This window comes from Salvelinus fontinalis, chromosome 34 (assembly GCF_029448725.1).
Source record: "Salvelinus fontinalis isolate EN_2023a chromosome 34, ASM2944872v1, whole genome shotgun sequence".
Taxonomy (NCBI): domain Eukaryota; kingdom Metazoa; phylum Chordata; class Actinopteri; order Salmoniformes; family Salmonidae; genus Salvelinus; species Salvelinus fontinalis.
Window position 1 is genome coordinate 15,174,383 of NC_074698.1, and position 22,706 is coordinate 15,197,088.

A 22,706-nucleotide genomic window follows, 5' to 3' on the forward strand; every position below is an offset into this window, starting at 1 on the left:
TATCACCAGTACTATTATCACTGATACTACTACTACTACTACTACTACTACTACTACTACTAGTATTACTACCACTACTATTATCCCTACCACTACTATTATCCCTACCACTACTATTACCACCACAACTATTATTACCACCACTATTATCACTACTACCTCTACTATTAACACCACTACTATTATTACCACCACTATTATCACTACTACCTCTACTATTAACACCACTACTATTATTTCCACCACTACTATTATCCCTATACCACCACTACTACTATTATCACCACCACTACTATTATTATTACCGCTACTACTATTATCACTACTTCTACTATTACCACCACTACTATTATCCCTACTACTATTATCACCACTACACTACTATTATCACCACCACTACTATTATTATTACCGCTACTATTATTATCACTACTTCTACTATTACCACCACTATTATTATCACTACTACTACCACTATTATCACTACCAGTACTATTATCCCTACTACTGCTACTACTACTACTACTACTACTACTGTTATCACCACTAGTATTATTACCACCACTACTATTATCCCTACCACTACTATTACCACCACTACTATTATCCCTACCACTACTATTATCACCACTACTGTTATCACCACTACTATTACCACCACTACTATTATCACTACTACTACTACTACTATTATCACCACTAGTATTATTACCACCACTACTATTATCCCTATTACTACCGCTTCTATTATCACCACTACTACTATTATCCCTACCACTACTATTATCACTACTACTACTATTATCACTACTACTACTATTATCCCTACCACTACTATTATCCCTACTACTACCACTACTGCTATTATTACCACCACTACTATTATCCCTACCACTACTATTATCACTACTACTACTATTATCCCTACCACTACTATTATCCCTACTACTACTACTACTACTTCTATTATCACCACCACTACTATTATCCCTACCACTACTATTATCCCTACCACTACTATTATCACTACTACTACTATTATCACTACTACTACTACTACTATTATCACTACTACTACTACTACTATTATCCCTACCACTACTATTATCCCTACTACTACTACTACTTCTATCACCACCACTACTATTATCACTACCACTACTATTATCACTACCACTGCTATTAACCCTACTACTACTACTATTACCATCACTGCTATTATCCCTACTACTACTATTATCACTACCACTATTATCACCACTACTATTATCCCTACTACTATTATTACTACCACTACTAGTATCACCACCGCTACTATTATCCCTACCACTACTACTATTATTACCACCGCTACTATTATCCCTACCACTACTACTATTATTACCACCACTACTATTATCCCTACTACTATTATTACTACCACTACTATTATTACCACCACTACTATTATCCCTACCACTACTACTATTATTACCACCACTACTATTATCCCTACCACTACTATTATTACCACCACTACTATTATCCCTACTACTATTATTACTACCACTACTACTATTATTACCACCACTACTATTATCCCTAACACTACTACTATTATTACCACCGCTACTATTATCCCTACCACTACTACTATTATTACCACCACTACTATTATCCCTACTACCACTACTATTACCACCACAACTATTATTACCACCACTATTTTCACTACTACTATTATCACCACTACCTCTACTATTATCCCTACACCACTACACTACTATTATCACCACCACTACTATTATTATTACCGCTACTACTATTATCACTACTTCTACTATTACCACCACTACTATTATCCCTACTACTATTATCACCACTACACTACTATTATCACCACCACTACTATTATTATTACCGCTACTACTATTATCACTACTTCTACTATTACCACCACTATTATTATCACTACTACTACCACTATTATCACTACCAATACTATTATCCCTACTACTGCTACTACTACTACTACTACTACTACTGTTATCACCACTAGTATTATTACCACCACTACTATTATCCCTACCACTACTATTATCACCACTACTGTTATCACCACTACTATTACCACCACTACTATTATCACTACTACTACTACTACTATTATCACCACTAGTATTATTACCACCACTACTATTATCCCTACTACTACCGCTTCTATTATCACCACTACTACTATTATCCCTACCACTACTATTATCCCTACCACTACTATTATCACTACTACTACTATTATCACTACTACTACTATTATCCCTACCACTACTATTATCCCTACTACTACTACCGCTTCTATTATCACCACTACTACTATTATCCCTACCACTACTATTATCACTACTACTACTATTATCACTACTACTACTATTATCCCTACCACTACTATTATCCCTACTACTACCACTACTACTATTATTACCACCACTACTATTATCCCTACCACTACTATTATCACTACTACTACTACTATTATCACTACTACTACTATTATCCCTACCACTACTATTATCCCTACTACTACTACTACTTCTATTATCACCACCACTACTATTATCCCTACCACTACTATTATCCCTACCACTACTATTATCCCTACCACTACTATTATCACTACTACTACTATTATCACTACTACTACTACTACTATTATCCCTACCACTACTATTATCCCTACCACTACTATTATCACTACTACTACTATTATCACTACTACTACTACTACTATTATCCCTACCACTACTATTATCCCTACTACTACTACTACTTCTATTATCACCACCACTACTATTATCACTACCACTACTATTATCACTACCACTGCTATTAACCCTACTACTACTACTATTACCATCACTGCTATTATCCCTACTACTACTATTATCACTACCACTATTATCACCACTACTATTATACCTACTACTATTATTACTACCACTACTAGTATCACCACCGCTACTATTATCCCTACCACTACTACTATTATTACCACCGCTACTATTATCCCTACCACTACTACTATTATCACCACCACTACTATTATCCCTACCACTACTATTATTACTACCACTACTATTATTACCACCGCTACTATTATCCCTACCACTACTACTATTATTACCACCGCTACTATTATCCCTACCACTACTATTATTATTACCACTACTACTACTACTACTACTACTATTATCCCTATCACTACTACTATTATTACCACCACTACTATTATCCCTACTACTATTATTACTACCACTACTAGTATCACCACTACTATTATTACCACTACTACTATTATTACCACTACTACTATTATCCCTACCACTACTACTATTATTACCACCACTACTACTTTCCCTACCACTACTACTGTTACCACTACTTAGCTGTACCACTATTGTAAACATTAAGGATGATATCACAACAGTTGTAACTTAAAAGTACGTAGTGTTCAAACTCCCTTGTGAATGTGTGTATGTGTTTTGTGTAACGGTGGGCGTCATATGGGCGGCAGATGGGGTCCAGTCCAGACCTGCCCTTCCTCTCAGCCGAACCTGCTAGACAGGGCCCTAGCCCCACCCTCACAGCACAGCACTGTAGCTAAACACTGCCCAGCATACGGTTGTCATTGTTCTGTCTACCGACTCACTGCTTCACTAGGACCAAGCCTTATAGTTAGCCTTACAGCTGCATCTGGACAGTCTAAGCAGCTGTATTGCTTCTCAGCCGACTTCATTGCTTTATAGCTAAATTTGATCACTTGACTAGATAAGTAATATTTGAATATCTCCTTTACTATTGATTTCCATAACAAACAAGTTGAATAATTCACAGCTTAAAGCAAAACTCAGTCACATCTCTCCCAAGAAAAACAGGAAACCCCCTGTATGGACCACCATCTTGGGTCCTGCAGGAGGGGCAGTTTCAGTGTGGTCAACCATCACAGACCCAGACAGACTGAAACCATGCTTGTCCATCTCCTAACTGGAGCAGCTGCTGCTCACTCTGACAGACCTGTCACCTCACATCAACACTAAGACTGTGCCTCACTTCCTGACGATACACTCAATACTATACTGTATGCTGCACTACACTCTGCTCCCTCCACTTTCAAAATGTCTATCTTAGCTAGCTATGACCATGCCTGCCCCAGGCTCGAATCTGGTTTGGTGACCTAATCAATTTACCTTTTCAACTTTAGATGCCTCTTTCATACTGTTAGATCCACATTCCGGGTGCTTGCGTGACCCTCATGTCAGCGGGGCCATGGCTGTGTGTTAGAAATAAAACAGTCCTGCCCTCCTGCTGAAATGCTAAGAAGTCCTCCGTCCTGTAATGGCTGCTAGCCTGCTACCTGATCCCTGTTGGTGGTGGGGGGGGGTTTCTATCCTGAGGCACCACACTCACTCTTACAAATTATAAAGTCATTCATTGCCTCAGTGGGGACATCTGACATTTTGTGAAACTGCACAGCATGTTAAGCTGCCATGTTTACCACAGTGAATGGATGTAGGTGGCTGCAGGGTTTAGAAACCTTGTCTTCACAAATGTTCAGCAGTTGTACTGCACACAATGCCCAAGTCTACAAGTGAACTGCCTCCCACAACAGTAACTAACTAGTCAAGGCTATTTGTTTTATGAACTCACCAATCATGCCTTCTATTGGTACATACAGTTCACAGCAGGCAGCAGCAATGGAAGCACCCCTTGGGGACCGAATCATTGGGACAGAATGTGTTAATGAAGTGTTTGCATTTAACTCAATGTAAGTCACTCATTTTAAACCCCATGTGTCTTCTGTTTTCCAGATGTGCACTCCAAGGAACACCCCAGCCACGCCGCCTAACTTCCCCGACACCATCACCATGTTCTCCAAGCTGAGGGCGTCAGACTGCTCGGGGAGTTCCGGAGGCGGAGGTCCCACCCAGGTGTCCATGGCCTGCTCTCCCCCCTCCTCCACAGCTGGCTTCGGATCCTTCTGGGCCTCATCACCACCCAACCACCAGCCCGTCTGGCTGCCCCCCTCCTCGCCCACAGGCCACCACATGCACCACCACCACTACCAGCACCACCACCACATGCACCAGACCCCCATGTGGCCCCCTGTGTCCCAGCCCGGCAGCGCCCAGCAGACCCCTGTTGTATCGGTCCTGCATGGCCAGAGATGAGACTCTACCCAGGTGTGGGAGGGAGGGGGCTGGGGAGGATAGGGTGGGGCTGGGCTGTGTGCAGCCTAATGAATCTACAAGGGGGGTTGGGTGTCAGGATTAAAGGGTCTTGTTGGCCAAGAGGAAAAGACACGCTACTGTTGTTTTTCTTCCTTTCTTTCTGTTTTTCTAAAATGACGATGAACAATGTCTTCTTTGGAGGACGTCTGTTTCCTCTCTCTCTCTTCATCATAACTCATCAAAGCCTGGGAAGAACCGGGGGAGAACCACTAATAACAATATGAGGAAGTGGAATAACGAAGGGGGTGGAGTCTCTGAACCCCCCCTAAAAGACTCTGGGAAATGCAGTTTTCTTCGTCAATGCAAGTCGAGCGCTGGACCCAGCAGAGCACTTACTTAGGATAGGAGCCATGTGATCTGCTAAAGTGCTTGATCATTGGCTGTTTTTCAAAACTCTTCTCACCCTTGGGGTTCAATAACGCTCCAGTGATGTGACCAGATTTCACAATAACCAGCAGACGAAAACAAAATGGGACTGCAACACAAATGATGATGGTGTTGTGTTCTCGGCTGATCTTATGGCCCAGAAAAAATATGTTTTCAATATTGTTTGTGGTATGGAAGTCTGTATAGTACAGATCATGGACAAACACTGTAGCCATTTTGTCAAGTTTCATGTAGCCATGTATCTCTTTTTAAAATGTCTATTTTGTAAGTACTATTTAGCTTAGTGAAACTTGACTCAGTGGCTTCGCTGCATGCTGTTGTGTCTGAGAAGTGGGCTCTTCAGTATGTGTGGACTCGAAGCTTTGGTTTTAAAGTGTCTGAAAGCTGACCTTCACATCAGAGGTGTTTTAAGGAGACGACGTGTAAAGAAATGTTAATACTGTAAATCAGTTTGTGTTGAGATACAGCAAAGTATGCAATCATTTGAGGAAGATTGAAGCCAGTTTAAAGGCTGATGCATTTTTATCATTGTTTTTGGGAACATTTTCTACCTGTGGATGTCAAAGGACTCCCAAGTGGCACAGCGGTCTAAGGCACTGCATCTCAGTTCTAGATGCGTCACTACAGACCCTGGTTTGATTCCAGGCTGTATCAGAACCGGCCGTGATTGGGAGTCCCATAGGGTGGCGCACAATTGGCCCAGCGTCGTCCGGGTTTGGCCGGGGTAGGCCGCCATTGTAAATAAGATTTGTTCTTAACTGACTTGCCTAGTCAACTTTCTTTTGACTGATAATGTAAACTGGTTTTCAGTGACAATTATGGAAACATCTTCTGAACTCCATTGTAAATAAAGGCTCAGCAGAAACAAAGTGCAAAAACGTTGAACTCCGTAACCTGGCTGGGGACGAGATTGAGATCTCAGTTATACTGTCAACACGGAATTTAATCTGGTTTGCAAATGTTTTGACTAACATAGATGGGTGTGAGCCATCAGTAGGCTACCTCTTCAGGTTTCTATGGGGAGTAGAGGCCCACTCAGTGATTTACTACACGACCTCTAGCAGAAGATCAACTGGTCCTACCTCTGGTTAAATGGGAGAGGCCGAATGTATTCCCTGCAGAAACAGTCGGTTTCAATGGGTCAGATTACAGAATCTCTCCTAGTGCTCAAAACATGTGTAATTCCCTCCGTTAGAATAGTGGCTGATTGACTGATGATAAATTGAGTGTCTTGTCAACTATAGAATTATGAATTTAGTACGGGTTGCAAATATTTACAAAATGATTGTTCAGGCAATGTTTACATATTATGAGATTCAGTGTACTGATGAACAATGCTTCATAACCCAGAGTCTTACTTATAGGTGAGCTCTTCATACCAGAGCCCATGTCAGAACATTTGCAAATCTATCAATGATGACAGATGGAAAGGTAGCCATTTTCACAATCATTCTCATTATAATTATCATAATAAAGAGGGAATAGAGAGGTCTGAACAGGTTGCAGTTGTATACAGAGGGTACTTTATCTGAAATAATGTCACATTCATTCATGCCCTCACTAAATGATGTTTTTATATTATGCCTGCCTGCCATGTCTTCACTCAGACAATCACAGTCATATTCACATGATCTTTCTTCCCTCTGGTTGAATACATGTAAAATCACATTTGTCATGCTGTGACCTTGTGAGGATGATTTTATAATGTACAACATGGACAGTCATGTAACGTTGGACAGATGCCACCTGGCCAATGTGGACCCTTGTCAATGTCACCCGAAAGAAGGGACACTGTTCCACTGTGCTGCCATGTAGTCTGTTCTGGTTCTAAATCCATGGATCTTTTCAGATGAACATTAGAAACTCAACGGTGGTTCCTCTTGGGGTGGTCATAACACCACCTCATTCATTAACTCATGTGTTCTATTAAGGGGAACGTTTGTTGTCAACTACATGAGTTTTGGTTGGTGATTTTCCAGTTCTGTGTTTTTAACAAGGTGGGAGTAGAGGTTGGTCCCATAATGAGTGTTTCCTGCTGTGTGGATTACTGGCTCCTCCTCCTCAGTACTGTTGTGGTAACTAACACACCCAGACACAGTAGTGTTGGGTGATTATAGTTCCTGTGGTGATGTGACCCGGTCTCCATTCTCCTGCCACAGCTTTGGAATTCATCAACATATTTTATAAGGCTCTCATGAATCTCGATCAACAGTAGACCGTTTGGTCCCCCATGATATCTGTACAAACTGGGTGTTGTGAAATGTTCGAACGTCATGTTCACCCATACAAGATGTGCAGAATGCCTGATGGAAATCCTAAAACAAGTCAAACACCAAACAATTTGCAGTGCACTTGAGTAACACAAGAACTTCTCATGGACCCTCATTTACATCTCTCTAATCCGGCTTTTTATATAGATATTTCTCTCCTGTACTAAGTGTTTATTTCCCCTGTTGAAATGTGTATTTATATGTTTTAATAAAATAAGGTATGCTCTGCTAAGTGTTGGAGTTGTTCTGGGGGCTTGTTTTTGCTGAGAATAATATTTGTGCTTTTATGAAATATGGTTGCTACGGCACATTTGAACACATCGTAGCAGTAACTTTGCTTTTTGAGATATTTTCTGTAAGGGAACCCCTTCAGTAATGATATGACACTGCATAATACTATAGTAATCTATATATCCCTATAAGTAGTGTCTCTATAGTACAAAGGAACAAGTAGGCCTTTATAAGAGAGACAATAAACACAGTGTGGCAGTTAATTGAGGAAGGATGTGGTTAGAACTGTGTATCCAGCCCAGTTAACGTGTTAAGTGTCTGAAACTGACGTGTGTCATAACAGCGTGGCTCACAAAATGTGCCTTCACAGTCAAATTATATGCATGTGATGGAGTTGTATAAAACAGTACAGATATATTTACCTACCACAAGTAAAATTCATTGCAGACAGTCAATGAGTCAACATATGTTTACATAACAGTTACATGGACATCATATGACACATACATCACATATTCCATGAAGGCCCATTTATCTTTGAAAACAAAGATACATCTACCAATGGAAATCTTACATTCAGATTAACTGCCTGTCTTAAATACTCTCCTGAAATACCTTTCAGTAGCATCATTACTCCTGAATACGTCCAAATGCTATGAAAGGGATCACTTACACTCAGTTTATTAAGTAAACCACCTCGTTCATGAGTCAGAAGGCCGTGGCTTGCTATATAAAGCAGGCAGACAGGCATCCAGGAATTCAGTTACTGTTCGAATGAACATTAGAATGGGAAAAACGAGTGACCAGCGACTTTGAATGCACAACTCATTGGTCCTTGTCACAGATGGGCTATTGCAGCAGACGACCACATCGGGTTCTACTCCCATCAGCTTAAAACAAGCAGCTCCAGTTGTCATGCGATCACCAACACTGGACTATTGATGAGTGAAAAATGTTGCCTGGCTCGACGAATCCCGGTTCCTGTTGCATCATGCTGATGACAGAGTCAGGATTTGGCGTAACCACATGAGTCCATGGCCCCATCCTGCCTGCTGTCAACGGCACAGGCTGGTGGCAATGGTGTAATGGTGTGGGGAATGTATTCCTGGCAAAGTTAGATCCCTTGATACCAATTGAGCAATGTTTCCATGCCCTGAAGATTTCAGGCTGTTCTAGAGGCAAAGGGAGGTCCGACCTGGTACTAGATGGATGTACCTAATAAACTGGCCACTGGGTGTGTAAGGCATGGATAGAGATAAATATACATCATATTTCTCATTGACACAAAATGTATGTAAGCAAAGCCCCTGCTTCTAGGAAACTGTCACCTCGTTCCTCACTGACAGTACAGTTTGTCCTTTCAAGTTTATTAATTCACATCCTGTCCTGTATTCACGCAGGCTTTTTGAACTGTGCCCCCCCCCCCCCCCCCCCGGCCCACAGACAACTGCAGTTGAGTGCTGACATGGCGCTACGCTAAAAGTATGCTATGATACCCAATGCTGTGCCATGGTTAAAAATGATACGCTATGCCAGAGTGAGGCACACAGAGCTAACCCCCTTGTTTAAAACACAGACACCAGGAGACTGCTGTAACTGGACACAGGCACGGTGACATTTGAAGGGAACGCCATCTGGGCCGGTTTTACAACCCTGGCTGCTTTGCTTCCCCAATAGATGCAGGTGGCTGGCTACCATTGTTATGAGTCCACGACAGGGGTACATGTTTATGGTAATGACAGCACGCATGTGATGGAACAACTTGAGACACTAATACAATGAATCAGACGTTACAGAAATTGGGTCTGTGAGAGGGAAGACATTTCAAGGCCTCTATAAGACCGCTCTATAAGACCCTATATGTCAAATGAATTGCTCCATGGTGGTATTCTTCTGCATCCAAACAGTCTGGTATTTGAGGTCACCTGTCTGAAAGCTTTTCTAAGGTCATTGAAAATCAGGCATCATAAACCAAAATCGTAATGTAGCCACACGTAAGGTATCTGACCTGTAAAGCTACACTTTGGAAATGTGACTCAGCTATTTTGTGACTCAGCTATTTTGTTGCATGGAAACAGTGTTCATATGTCCCAGAATTGTGTTCTTCCATTACAATCCATAAATAACCTAACTGACTAATATCAGACTTGATTTTCACAACGTCTGTATGCTCCATTACAAAATGGAGACCAGGATACCCTCCTGCTGCTGCTGTAAACTGTTTATTAAAATAAGGTGTGTGGGGCTCTCCATCGCCCCCTACAGGATGATGACGGGCTCTTCCTCCGGCTGGCTCACGTGAAGCTCTAGATCTTGCTGCAGCAGCTCGCTGGTGGTGTCAGCATGAGACGAGCTCTGGGGAAGGGTAGCCTGGGACAGGCAGCCTAAAGAAGACATGGGCCGGTCCCGCACAGAGCTGCCCGATGCTGGGGGAGATAAAGGGAGGAAGGGGGGAAAGGTCAGGGTTCAGGTGGCTGCTACAATCAACCTTAACAGCTGCACAGCAGCAATCGCAAAGAAGAATGCTATTTCCATGTGAGTGTTATTTCAGTACCATTCCATAGTAATCACTATTCCAGTTAGTGAAATTAGTTTATATGTTGCAAATGGGTAATGACGCTGGTGTCGACCTACCTGAGCGGCTGCGCTGGGTCTTGGCACTCTGGGGTCGCACAGGGGTCACACAGCCCGGCTCTGTGCAGCCAGGCTTCTGGAACTGGGAGCGCATGATCTTGTCTTTGCTCTTGCACATGCTGGCTGTCATTAAAACAACAATGTCACATCGCAGCTTTGGCATGGGAATGACAGGACCCCACCACACCCATACTGTACCTACACACCCATACCAGACATACACCTTCTTCCAAGTCTTGAGCAAAATACTCTTTCAATACTATTTTGACTCATTCAATGGTCTCATAAATGACTGGGAATCACAATACCAAATCCCAGGCATAAAACAGGACAGCACATCTCCCTCTTTCTTCCTAAAGGGCTTGATTTGTATGAACAGATGAAAAGGATATGAAGATAGAAATTATGGAAGGCAAGCAGTGTTACCCCAGGTTATATTTACAGTCTGTTACAGACACCAGGCCTGATCTTCTATAACATAGTAACACTGGGTTCTTTCCAGTGTGGAACACTATACCAACCAGAGCCCCTCCCCCAACCCCAGTGCAGCCCATTCTTATTGCTAACTCACTTCCTTAAACCCTCCTGAAATACTCCCTCCCATAAACGAAGCTCCTCTCTCCTTCCCTAAATCTCCAGACCCTCGTTCCTAATCCTTCATCATACACCACTTTAACACTGTACTGTATTCCTCCTCAAATTCTCATTCCCAACCAAACAGCCCACTTTCTCTCAACCCACCCCAACTTTTCAGTCTCCTCCCCATTCTCTCCTGACCTTGAATTGAGTAACATGAATTAAGTAGTCTAGCTTTTGTTCACAATTGTCCAGATTCCATTTTCTTTTCAATACATGTAATTCTACTCTAAAAATACACAATACTGTAGAGTAGAGCTGAATATAATCCCAGTCCAGAACCCTGTACCGTCTTTAGGAAAGATGGTTGGTAGTCTGGCATCCACAGTCTTGATTGATCTGGTTTTCAGGCGGCCCTTGTAGATATGTCCGTCCAATCCCAGGATGTCCACCTCCTCCGGCTGATCAATAGGCAATAGGCACAAATATTTGCATACCTAACAACTGTCAAATACACCTCAAATATACTCCGTACTCAACATGATAACTTGTATAAATGGCTCAACAAACGTGATTGACCAGGTGTATTCCTATGGGCTGGCAGTGGTTTAGTTGTCTGTCAGTACAGTAACCCACAGTAGGTGAGGTTGGTCTCACTCACCTGAATGCGCAGTGAGGAGCTGGAGATGGGCAGTGTCTCCTCCTCAGCCTGGATGAAGTGGCTGATGTGCTGCAGGCGGGTGTAGCGGCGGTTGGGGTAGGTCACGGTGTGGCTGCCTCCACAGCTCCGGGACATGGCCAGGTAACTGTAGTCCGCCATCTCAGGGATGCGCTCGCTAGGATGGACACAGGAGTGGAGGTTGAAGGTCGGAGGATAAACACTTCTAGAGGTTTTAAACAGACCTGACAGTACAGTATTTATAGTTTGTAGTTACATTTGGTCCCCTTGCCTCCCTGACACTTCTCTAAACCATAACAAAGCAATATGGACAACTTTTTGGTCCTTCCCCTGTTTCAATACATGTGCTCCCGGCTTCCCTGCCTGACCCTGGCCTGACTGACTGACTCACTGCTTGGGCAGACTCTGGCTGGTCCTCTGCAGCGGGCTCAGGATGTGTGGATAGCGGGAGCTCCCGATCTCCCTCAGAGCCCCCTGGCTGTAGGTGCGCTCTGGGCCAGATAGGTGGCTCTGCACTCTCTCTATCTGCCTACACATCATGGTGTGGATCCGCTGCACCTGCATCATGGCCCTTTCGGAGCTGGCCATCTCAAAGTGGCCGTGGTTGGTCCCTGGCCTCAGGCTGAGATGGAGGGAGAGCTGGCTAATGTCAGACACTTGTAACTTTGGAACACTTCTGACTGATCTAGTGTGGGTGTTAGTAGGTCTTTGGGGGTAAGATAAAGTTGACTACACTGTATATTGGATATTGGGACACTGGCACCCCCTGCTGGTTAAAATGGGGCCAAGTAAGAGTTTCAGTTGTGATGTTTGACGGAGATGTATAGTAGTAGTATGACTGTCTGCTCTCACCTTCTGCAGTGCTGGCGAACCTGCTCAAGCTCATAGATGGTGTACGGTCGGTTGGACTTGTGGGAGGGTAGGCCAGGAGTGGAGGGCACGGTAACCAAGTGCCTGTTGTCCAGTGGAGAGAGAAAGAAGAAAGAGAGGTAGGTGAATAAACAGCACCACAATCCTATTATTTCAATTTCCACAATGTCTGTGTGTACTGTATAAAAATAGGATATTATTATCATTTACTTACGGTCCTGGGGTAAGCATATCAACTGGGCGGTCGCAGGAGATGCAGTGGAACCTTGCCACAAGTTGTCTATGAAAGGGACGTAACAAAGACAAATCAAAACCAAAGTTTATTGGTTGCATACACAGATTTGCAAGTGTTATAGCAGGTGCAGCAAAATGCTTTTGTTTCTAGCTCCAACAGCGCAGTAGAATGTCTAGCAAATACAATACAAATACACAAATAATCAAGAAACAAACAAACAAACAAACAAGAAATGACAGAACGAGTCCAATTAACAATCCAGAGTAGATATATCAGAGTGAGCATGTGTCAGAATCCAGAATATAAATACGTGGTGTGTATAGACAGTATATAATTTGGAAGGAAAATAGTGTGTACAGTAGTAGGCATATTAGGATGAGTTATGAACAGCATACAGTATATACTGTACATACACAGTGAATAAACAAACAGTATACAAACAGAACATAAACATATAGACAGAATATAGACAGAGATAAAATGAACACTAAACACAGGAAGACAATGAACGCATGATCATGTAGAACTCCATAGAGGAACCTGGACTTATCCAGCCATCATCCCTCCTGGGCCTGGCTGTGACATGTGACTTACTTCCTGATGCCTGCAGCATCGTCCTCCTTCGGGGCAGGCTGGGCCTGCAGCTGCTTACGGATGCTCTTCCAGCGGTCCTCTAGCTGCTTCTTCACAGGATCCAGCTCAATCCGGTCCAGCTACACAGATAGACAACAGATGTACTACAGGGATCCCAAAGATATAAACTACCACCAGACACAGCAGACAGACATTCCATGAGATTTTTACAAACAATGCTATCTGTCACTATAAACACGTTCGTAAAACACTTAAACTTGTGACATACAGACTTGTGAGATATATGTATTGGTGATAGCATTGTAATAACAGCAGAGCATGGCACGTATCAATGGACATGTTGGCCTATTATATAAACATCCATTTAGCAGGGTAACTTCCTGCTCAGTCTCACCTTGCACTCCATCTCGGTGGAGATTTTGTCGATGATTTTGTGCCAGTCCTGCTCCTGGCCGGTGATCTTGCTGAGCAGCTCCTGGAACATGGTGTTGAGTTCCTCTGTCATGGAGTCAAACTGCATGCGGCTCACCTTGGTCTCCAGGGCACGCTTGTCTGCTTTCTACAGGAAGAGAGGAGATGCAGTCCGGGCAATGGCAGTACTAGTGTGCACTTGTAGGGGTTAAGTGAAACCTGTATGGACTTGTAAGGGTTAAGTGAAACCTGCATGCACTTGTAGGGGTTAAGTGAAACCTGTATGGACTTGTAGGGGTTAAGTGAAACCTGTATGGACTTGTAAGGGTTAGGTGAAACCTGCATGCACTTGTAGGGGTTAAGTGAAACCTGCATGCACTTGTAGGGGTTAAGTGAAACCTGTATGGACTTGTAAGGGTTAAGTGAAACCTGCATGCACTTGTAGGGGTTAGGTGAAACCTGCATGCACTTGTAGGGGTTAAGTGAAACCTGCATGCACTTGTAGGGGTTAAGTGAAACCTGTATGGACTTGTAAGGGTTAAGTGAAACCTGCATGCACTTGTAGGGGTTAGGTGAAACCTGTATGGACTTGTAAGGGTTAAGTGAAACCTGTATGGACTTGTAAGGGTTAAGTGAAACCTGTATGGACTTGTAAGGGTTAAGTGAAACCTGCATGCACTTGTAGGGGTTAAGTGAAACCTGTATGGACTTGTAAGGGTTAGGTGAAACCTGCATGCACTTGTAGGGGTTAAGTGAAACCTGCATGCACTTGTAGGGGTTAAGTGAAACCTGCATGGACTTGTAAGGGTTAGGTGAAACCTGCATGCACTTGTAGGGGTTAAGTGAAACCTGCATGCACTTGTAGGGGTTAAGTGAAACCTGTATGGACTTGTAAGGGTTAAGTGAAACCTGCATGCACTTGTAGGGGTTAAGTGAAACCTGTATGGACTTGTAAGGGTTAGGTGAAACCTGCATGCACTTGTAGGGGTTAAGTGAAACCTGCATGCACTTGTAGGGGTTAAGTGAAACCTGCATGCACTTGTAGGGGTTAAGTGAAACCTGCATGCACTTGTAGGGGATAAGTGAAACCTGCATGCACTTGTAGGGGTTAAGTGAAACCTGCATGCACTTGTAAGGGTTAAGTGAAACCTGCATGCACTTGTAAGGGTTAAGTGAAACCTGTATGGACTTGTAAGGGTTAGTTGAAACCTGCATGCACTTGTAGGGGTTAGGTGAAACCTGTATGGACTTGTAAGGGTTAGTTGAAACCTGCATGCACTTGTAGGGGTTAAGTGAAACCTGTATGGACTTGTAAGGGTTAGTTGAAACCTGCATGCACTTGTAGGGGTTAAGTGAAACCTGTATGGACTTGTAAGGGTTAGGTGAAACCTGTATGAGCTTGTAAGGGTTAGGTGAAACCTGTATGAGCTTGTAGGGATAAATACATATGTGTATGAACTTGTGTATGGACATGTATGGGCTTGTGGTGACTTGTATGGCCTTGGTAGGGTTTAGCATGGGCTGGTACAGGTGAACTTGAGCATGTTCGGGATTTGTAGGTACCCCTATGGTCTTGAATGGACTTGTGGATGCTCGTCTAGACTAACATCAACATGTGAGAACTTGTGAGAGTTCACCTCAGTTGAGTATAACACACTGAGGGAAAGCTAAACCATGGCATGTTGTGGTGAGAGACTCACGATTTCAATCTCCATCTCCACAAGCTCTTTGTCAGCTTTCTTCTCGTCCAGTTCTTCCATGGACTTGTACAGATGCTGTGACAGAAAGACATTACTGAGAATCATCTTTCTGTGGTTTGGAACAGAAGTACAGCGTGGAGCGTCTCCTATTCCCCTATGGGCCTCCCCCTGCTGCAGCCCTCCCTCCCAGACTCACGTCGATGTGGACCTGTTTCTGGCTGTGCTCCTCAATCAGGTGGTTGGCTGTGCCGTGGAGCTTCTCACACTCAGCCTGCAGCTGCATGATGGCTTCCTGAACGTCATTCATCAGCTCCGAGCTCTGGCAGAAACACAGAGAGACAGGGTTCTATGTCTGTAATACACAGCCATGCCCCGCTGCCATGGAGCGCCTGGCACTGACACACTCCTTTCCCTTAACACACTGCTGCCCTGATAGAGCTTCCCTTACATATCATCTCTAAACATATCCCTCCCTCAGGGTTCAACATAACAGACCCATTATTTAATTAGAACCCTTTGGTATTCTGTTTCATCCTCTATCCTGGCCCTGCCTTTAGTACCTCTGCTCCAGGTCTGCCTCCTCCCTGCTGATTCATGAATCTGCTAACCAGGCCCTGCAGATTCTCATAGCGCTGGAACAGCTGGCTGACCTTCCTGCTCACGTCTACAGAGCAGGAGGGGCACGTGGAGCCTTGCTGCCCGCCTGCCTGACCGCTGCCCTGGCCCTGCTCTGACCCCTGGGGCTCCTGCTGTAGGCTCTGGGAGAGCAGTGAGGAGGAGGACGCCATCATGTCCTCCAGCATGCCTCGCAGGTTGTCCATCTGCGGTGAGAGGGCAGTGTGAGGGCCATGTTGGGGCCACCAGGGGCCACTAGCTGCTACATTATGGATGATGCTGTCTCAGCTATATTCTACAGTTGAAGGTTTTACACTCTGGTGTTAGACCTGACAGTGTATTCAAATGTCTATATGCATTGGAGTCTGTCTGTCTGTCTGTCTGTCTGTCTGACTGTCTGTCTGACTGTCTGTCTGTCTAACCTGATCCTGTAGCTGTCTGTCTGTCTAACCTGATCCTGTAGCTGTCTGTCTTTCTTGGTCTTCTGCTCAGCCTTGGCTGAGGTGTTCTCAGTCTTCAGCAGTAGCACCTCTTCCTCCACTTTCTGTACTGCGTTCCTGAACACAGAGTGGTGGAACAGGAGCACCAGGCCATGAGGAGCAGGCCACCACCTCTCTTCCAATGGAAAACTACCACATTTCAACTGGCCATAAAACTGCTGAGGGGAGAACGGCTCGTAATAATGTCCGGAACAGAGCAAATGGAATGGCATCATACACCTGGAAACCATGTGTTTGATGTATTTCATACCATTCCACTGATTCCGCTCCAGTAGTTACCACGAGCCCGTTCTCCCCAATTAAGGTACTGTCAACCTCTTGTGTTACAAATTACTTAGACTACCAAATTATATCAAATGTAGTTTCCATAATAAACTATCTATCATTTCTATTTAGCCTTCCTGTGTGCTCCTGTGTCGTTGTTTACCTGAGGTATAATATCTGCAGTCTGAGCTGTCCTTGCTTAGGAGAGTCAGAGTCCTCACTGTCTGACCCTTTGGCTGTTTCTGAGCCTCCCTCTGAGCCCTGAACTGTCCCTATGTTCAGAATCAGCTGCTCCAGTTCTCCCAGCTACGACAGGGACATGGGGTCATCAACAATGTATGTATGTATGTATGTATGTATGTATGTATGTATGTATGTATGTATGTATGTGTGTGTGTATGTATGTATGTATGTATGTGTGTGTGTGTGTGTGTACATCTTCCTCGCTCACCTTGGCTCTGTCACCCATCAGGCTGTCGACCAGAACTCTCAGATGATTCAGTTGATCCAACAGTTTGTCAGGCACATCCCTGTCCCCTACACATTCAGGACAAAAATGGTCATCCCACACAAAAGACATCATTCAGTAAAAGAAAACATAGAATAGCCATACACTATCCAATCTCCACATTGTTCTCTTACCCATGTCAGTGAGGTGCTCCCGGAGGTGCTGGAGCTGGGCCTGGTCGGCCTTGCCTGCTTCCAGCAGCTCTACTCTGGTCTCCAGGGTGTTGTGTCTCTCCCTGAGCCTGCCCACGTCCCTCAGGGCCTCCACTGTCTCTGGGTAACGCTCTGCCCCGCTGGCCACACGAGACAGGGGTTTGCTGCCCACCATCAGAGCTCCATCAGAGAGGGACTGCTGGGGCAGTGTCCCCCCATGCTGGCTGACAGTGACAGTGCCAGTGCCAGGAGTGAAGGCAGTAGCTCCATCAGAGAGGGACTGCTGGGGCAGTGCCCCCCCATGCTGCCTGGCAGTGACAGTGCCAGTGCCAGGAGTGAAGGCAGTAGCTCCATCAGAGAGGGACTGCTGGGGCAGTGCCCCCCCATGCTGCCTGGCAGTGACAGTGCCAGTGCCAGGAGTGAAGGCAGTAGCTCCATCAGAGAGGGACTGCTGGGGCAGTGCCCCCCCATGCTGGCTGGCAGTGACAGTGCCAGGAGTGAAAGCAGCAGCTCCATCAGAAAGGGACTGCTGGGGCAGTGCCCCCCCATGCTGGCTGACAGTGACAGTGCCAGGAGTGGAGGCAGCAGCTCCATCAGAGAGGGACTGCTGAGGCAGTGCCCCCCCATGCTGGCTGACAGTGACAGTGCCAGGAGTGGAGGCAGCAGCTCCATCAGAGAGGGACTGCTGGGGCAGTGCCCCCCCATGCTGGCTGGCAATGACAGTGCCAGGAGTGAAGGCAGCAGCTCCAGTGTTGGCATTGACAGAGGCGCTGAAAGGAGTCATGGTGGTCATGACAACTGATGTGGGGACAGGGACTGAGTGCCTGATTTCCTATTGGAGAAATAGCTACCATCAACACAAAGCTAATGTCTATTCCTATGTCTTGTATATGATTGCTTGATAAAGGAATCTCGCTCTTTCAAGCAAGACATAAGACATGCCTTTTGCAGATTCTGTTGCTCGCTAACCAAGGTGCTCTGCATGATGTCCCAGGTCACACACTGAATGAGCTCGTCTGGGTCTGGGTAACGCCCAACTCTGTCCTGCAGCTCTTTCTGTGATAGAGAGAAGACAAGAAAGAGAGGAAGTCATGATTAACATCTTTTTACTAGAGTTAGCTACTACAGTACTATACTATTGTTTGTCTCCTCTTAACAAGGTAGTATATAATTTGTGAGCTCGGAAAGTAGTCTCCTCAGTTCCAACTCACGGTGGCAGAGTCCAGGTTGTCCAGTCGGTGGCAGTACTGTTCCACTTCGTTAATTCTGTCAACCAGCTCACTCATATTCAGCTGGAACCCAAAAACACCCAAAGCAACATCATGCTACCAGATGGAAACAGACATGTAGGATGATCCCTATTATCCTCACTCTATTGTTGGGGTGAGTGACAGGCCAGGTTGCCAGAGATAAGCTGTGGCTCTTTGATGCTGTTGCCCTCTGTATGACTCCATGTCCCCTACAGAGAGTGATGGAGGGAGGGGACCAGGGCCAGGGTGGATCGGGCTCTACATGACGCTATATTTCACCACTGTGTGGGGTGGTGAGATGGAGAAGGATTCCCTAGTGATGAGCACTGGGTATATCCCCTACTGTAGATTAATGAGGGAGATGAGTAAGGTTGCCAAATGTTGTCTATCTGCAATCCCTCCTCACTAAGAGGGTTTGCCAGTATGGATGTGTGTCTGACCTGGTTGAGTTGGTTCTGGAGGCTTTTGACCTCTTTCTTCAGGTCGTCTCTGGACTCCTTCAGGTCCTGGATCTCCTTCAGCAGATCCTGGATCAGCGACATAGACTGGAAACACAACAGTGTGTGTTCGAAGGAATCAAAGCTCAAAGAACCTCACATCACTGGTCAGATCACTTAACACAATCAATACATTTTGTCAGTTTCTGTTATGATGACTGAATTGTAGGCTATAGAAATAAAGAGGGTCGCACACGCGATATATAAGCTCCCAGTAATGTATTGGGTAAACCTCCAACATTTTGGCATCACTGTGGCTTATTCAGTGTGAATCAACACGCATGGTGATCTCTTAGCATTAGGTTTAAAGCTTTTTCACAGCCTCTTCATGCCCAAAAACCTTGAAACTGACTCAGCCCAGTTCTCTAATCTCCCAAAGTAAGACTCTGTGAAACTTTGAAGCGGTCAGGGGACTCAGTAAGGTAGAAATCCCCCTGAACAAAGCCATATATTTGACTATTCCCCTGGCTACTTCCTTTGAAGATCAGTAGGAAGATCCTAAACCCCTTCATTTAGGAGGGATCCCCAAACCACTCTCCGTGGCTCCATCCAGTTGACATTTCACCCCAAGGGAGGTTACTAGGACACCACCATCCATATGCAGTAGATGAGCTACACAAGCTGTTACAAAGCAGCGGTAGGACCTGTCTGTCTCCAGATAATCCATGTTTTTCATGTACATAACCCCTGCCAATATGTAACCACTCCACTCTCTAACACAGCTGAGGCCTTGTTGACAGAGTAAACCCACACATTTGCTCTGGGTGTTGCAAATTAGAAATAGGTTGTGTTTACTAAGCAAAGTTGAAACAGGTGGCTTTGAACGTATTGACCAGAGTTCCGGTGGGTTTGTCTAATGCACCCAGACATGAAACGACGCATAGCGACCCCACTGAGCTGCACAGGCAGTCAAATAATTGGCTGAATAACTAATAGGTTGTTCAGTGAGCTGTAAACGTGGAAGGGATATATGACCTGCGTGTATGGAATTTCTGGAGGAGACCACCTTTTCATTGATCGCCTCAAGCATCTCAGAGACATGAGATTAGGCAAAACATGATCAAATCTTGTAAACAGGACATACACAAGAATATTCTAACCTGGCAACCAACCCAACCCCTAATGACAACAAGAAAAACTCTAGTAAAAGGGGTAGGAAAAGAGTAACTAACATAATAAAAGTACACTGACTTTTACTGTCCCAGCGATAAGGAAGTTATTTGTGATTGGGAAGAAAGCCATCCGCTCTACCTCCCTGTTACTCTTTAGTCAGCCATTAACTGGCTCTGACTAAGATGGCCGGTGGCCTGGAATCCTTCCACGCCACTGTGAACACAGAGCTCCACTCAGGCCACTTTTTGCTACATTCTCAGATCCAGGACATGTACCCTGTGGTGTCACAGTGGAGCACACCTTTATCAACCACAACAATCCCCTGATAACCTCTGCCATGGGTTAAGAAGAAAGAGACCCTGGCTAAGGGCCTGTATGCGGGAAATACAATATGCTGCTATGAGTTGTGAGGCAGAAACTGATGGACATTGTGTCTTAGTGGGGTCTTCAGGGATATTGCAGACAGGGCCAGAGAAGGCCAGACGGGGCCAGCGAGGGCCAGAGGTCCAGACAGGTCCAGTGGATACTGGTATTGACCCACAGCAGTATGCACACAGGATATATGAATGATTCAGAGGATTTTCAGAGGCACCTTCACCTGTACCCACTGGCTGTCCCTCCCTCATATCACCTGAGTGTTAACTGGGCAGGTCTGGGCAACATCAGTGAAGATAGATTGCACAGGATTTAGCTCTCATCTTCCTACTTGCTTTATTTACACAGACTGTCATGTCTCTATCAGTGTCCATATTTCAAACTCAGACATTTCAGATAACAGCAGAGATACAGTTCAGAGTGTGGTATGAAGTACTGGACCGATACTGATTCTAAATTGTATACACCCCAGGAGGTTGGTGGCACCTTAATTGGGGAGGACGGGCTTGTGGTAATGGCTGGAGCTGAATAGGTGGAATGCTTTCAAACACATCAAACATATGGAAACCACATGTTTGACTCCGTTCCATGAATTCCATTCCAGCCATTACAATGAGCCGTCCCCTCTCAGCAGCCTCCGCTAGTGATCTGTTCTACTCAGCTATTCAATTTTGTTCCACAGCATACACAGGGAACACAGGAGTGGTGCTTATCTTTGGGGAGTGGCCTTTCCTTTGGAAACTGGAACAGAGACACAGCGAGGTCATTTGAGAAGACAGTGTGGTGCCCATCACCTATTGTGCTGTGCTCTGTCATCAATATCCTTATCCAGTGTTGAGTGTTCTGAAATGCTCACCATTCACCACACAGACAGGCCCCCAGCTGCGGGACAGGGCTTTGATGAGCAAGCACTCAAGGACTTAATACAGATAAGAGGGTCTGAATCACTTGCCAGCAGCATTCTGGCTGGCTTGCCTCAGAAACTAGGTAGTTGGTCCTGGTCGGTACCTGGATGGGAGACAGAATGCTACTGGAAGGCCAATAGGTGGTACTCTTCCCTCTGCTCTAAGGAGATTCCAGTGCCCCAGGGCTGTCTTTCAGTGTCCTGACTCTGTGGTCACTAAAGATCCCATGGCACTTATCGTATGAGTAGGGGTGTTAACCCCGGTGTTGTGGCTAAATTCCCAATCTGGCCCTCATGCCATCATTGCCACCTAATCATCCCTAGCTTCCAATTGGCTCATTCGTCCCCTCTCCTCCCAACTTTAACTCTTCCCCATGTCGTTGCTGTAAGCGAATATGTTCTCAGTCAATTTACCTGGTAAAATAAGGGTCAATAAATAAACCTCACTCTAACATCTGTCCCAAGATGGATGTCTAGTCTAGAATACCCAGTGGAACTGTAATGTAATCCTATTTCTTGACTGTTATGGCCATTTTTCTTTGACCACAAAATTGTTTTGGGACAGATTCCCCAAAATGATTTGGCGCCTATCTTATGACAAGCAAAATTGTGCATCACAAACAAATCAGAGTTTCAACACAGTTTTGACTGTTGATCAAGGGAGGCAGCACTGCCAC

The 22,706-nt window shown here is 44.8% G+C and overlaps 2 protein-coding genes across 2 annotated transcripts in view; one reads left to right on the forward strand and one right to left on the reverse strand.

The window, feature by feature from the left end:
• Window positions 1–8,153, forward strand: part of LOC129833253 (UBA-like domain-containing protein 2) — a 19,352-nt gene extending 11,199 nt beyond the window's left edge. Inside the window, exon 3 of the mRNA XM_055897699.1 lies at window positions 4,845–8,153. Coding sequence (XP_055753674.1) covers window positions 4,845–5,204 — 360 coding nt within the window. The 3' untranslated portion in view covers window positions 5,205–8,153. The remainder of the gene's footprint in view (window positions 1–4,844) is intronic.
• Window positions 8,154–11,358: 3,205 nt separating this feature from the next.
• Window positions 11,359–18,711, reverse strand: LOC129833921 (glutamine-rich protein 2-like). Its single transcript, XM_055898746.1, has 13 exons — window positions 17,873–18,711; window positions 17,682–17,767; window positions 17,394–17,536; window positions 16,918–17,023; window positions 16,412–16,672; window positions 16,048–16,170; window positions 15,852–15,926; window positions 14,135–14,299; window positions 13,741–13,859; window positions 13,126–13,191; window positions 12,894–12,995; window positions 12,024–12,198; window positions 11,359–11,823 (listed from the first exon to the last, which is right to left on the reverse strand). The coding sequence occupies exons 1-13, from the start codon at window positions 18,681–18,683 to the stop codon at window positions 11,647–11,649; spliced, it is 2,409 nt and encodes an 802-aa protein (XP_055754721.1). The 5' UTR covers window positions 18,684–18,711; the 3' UTR covers window positions 11,359–11,646.
• Window positions 18,712–22,706: the final 3,995 nt, after the last annotated feature.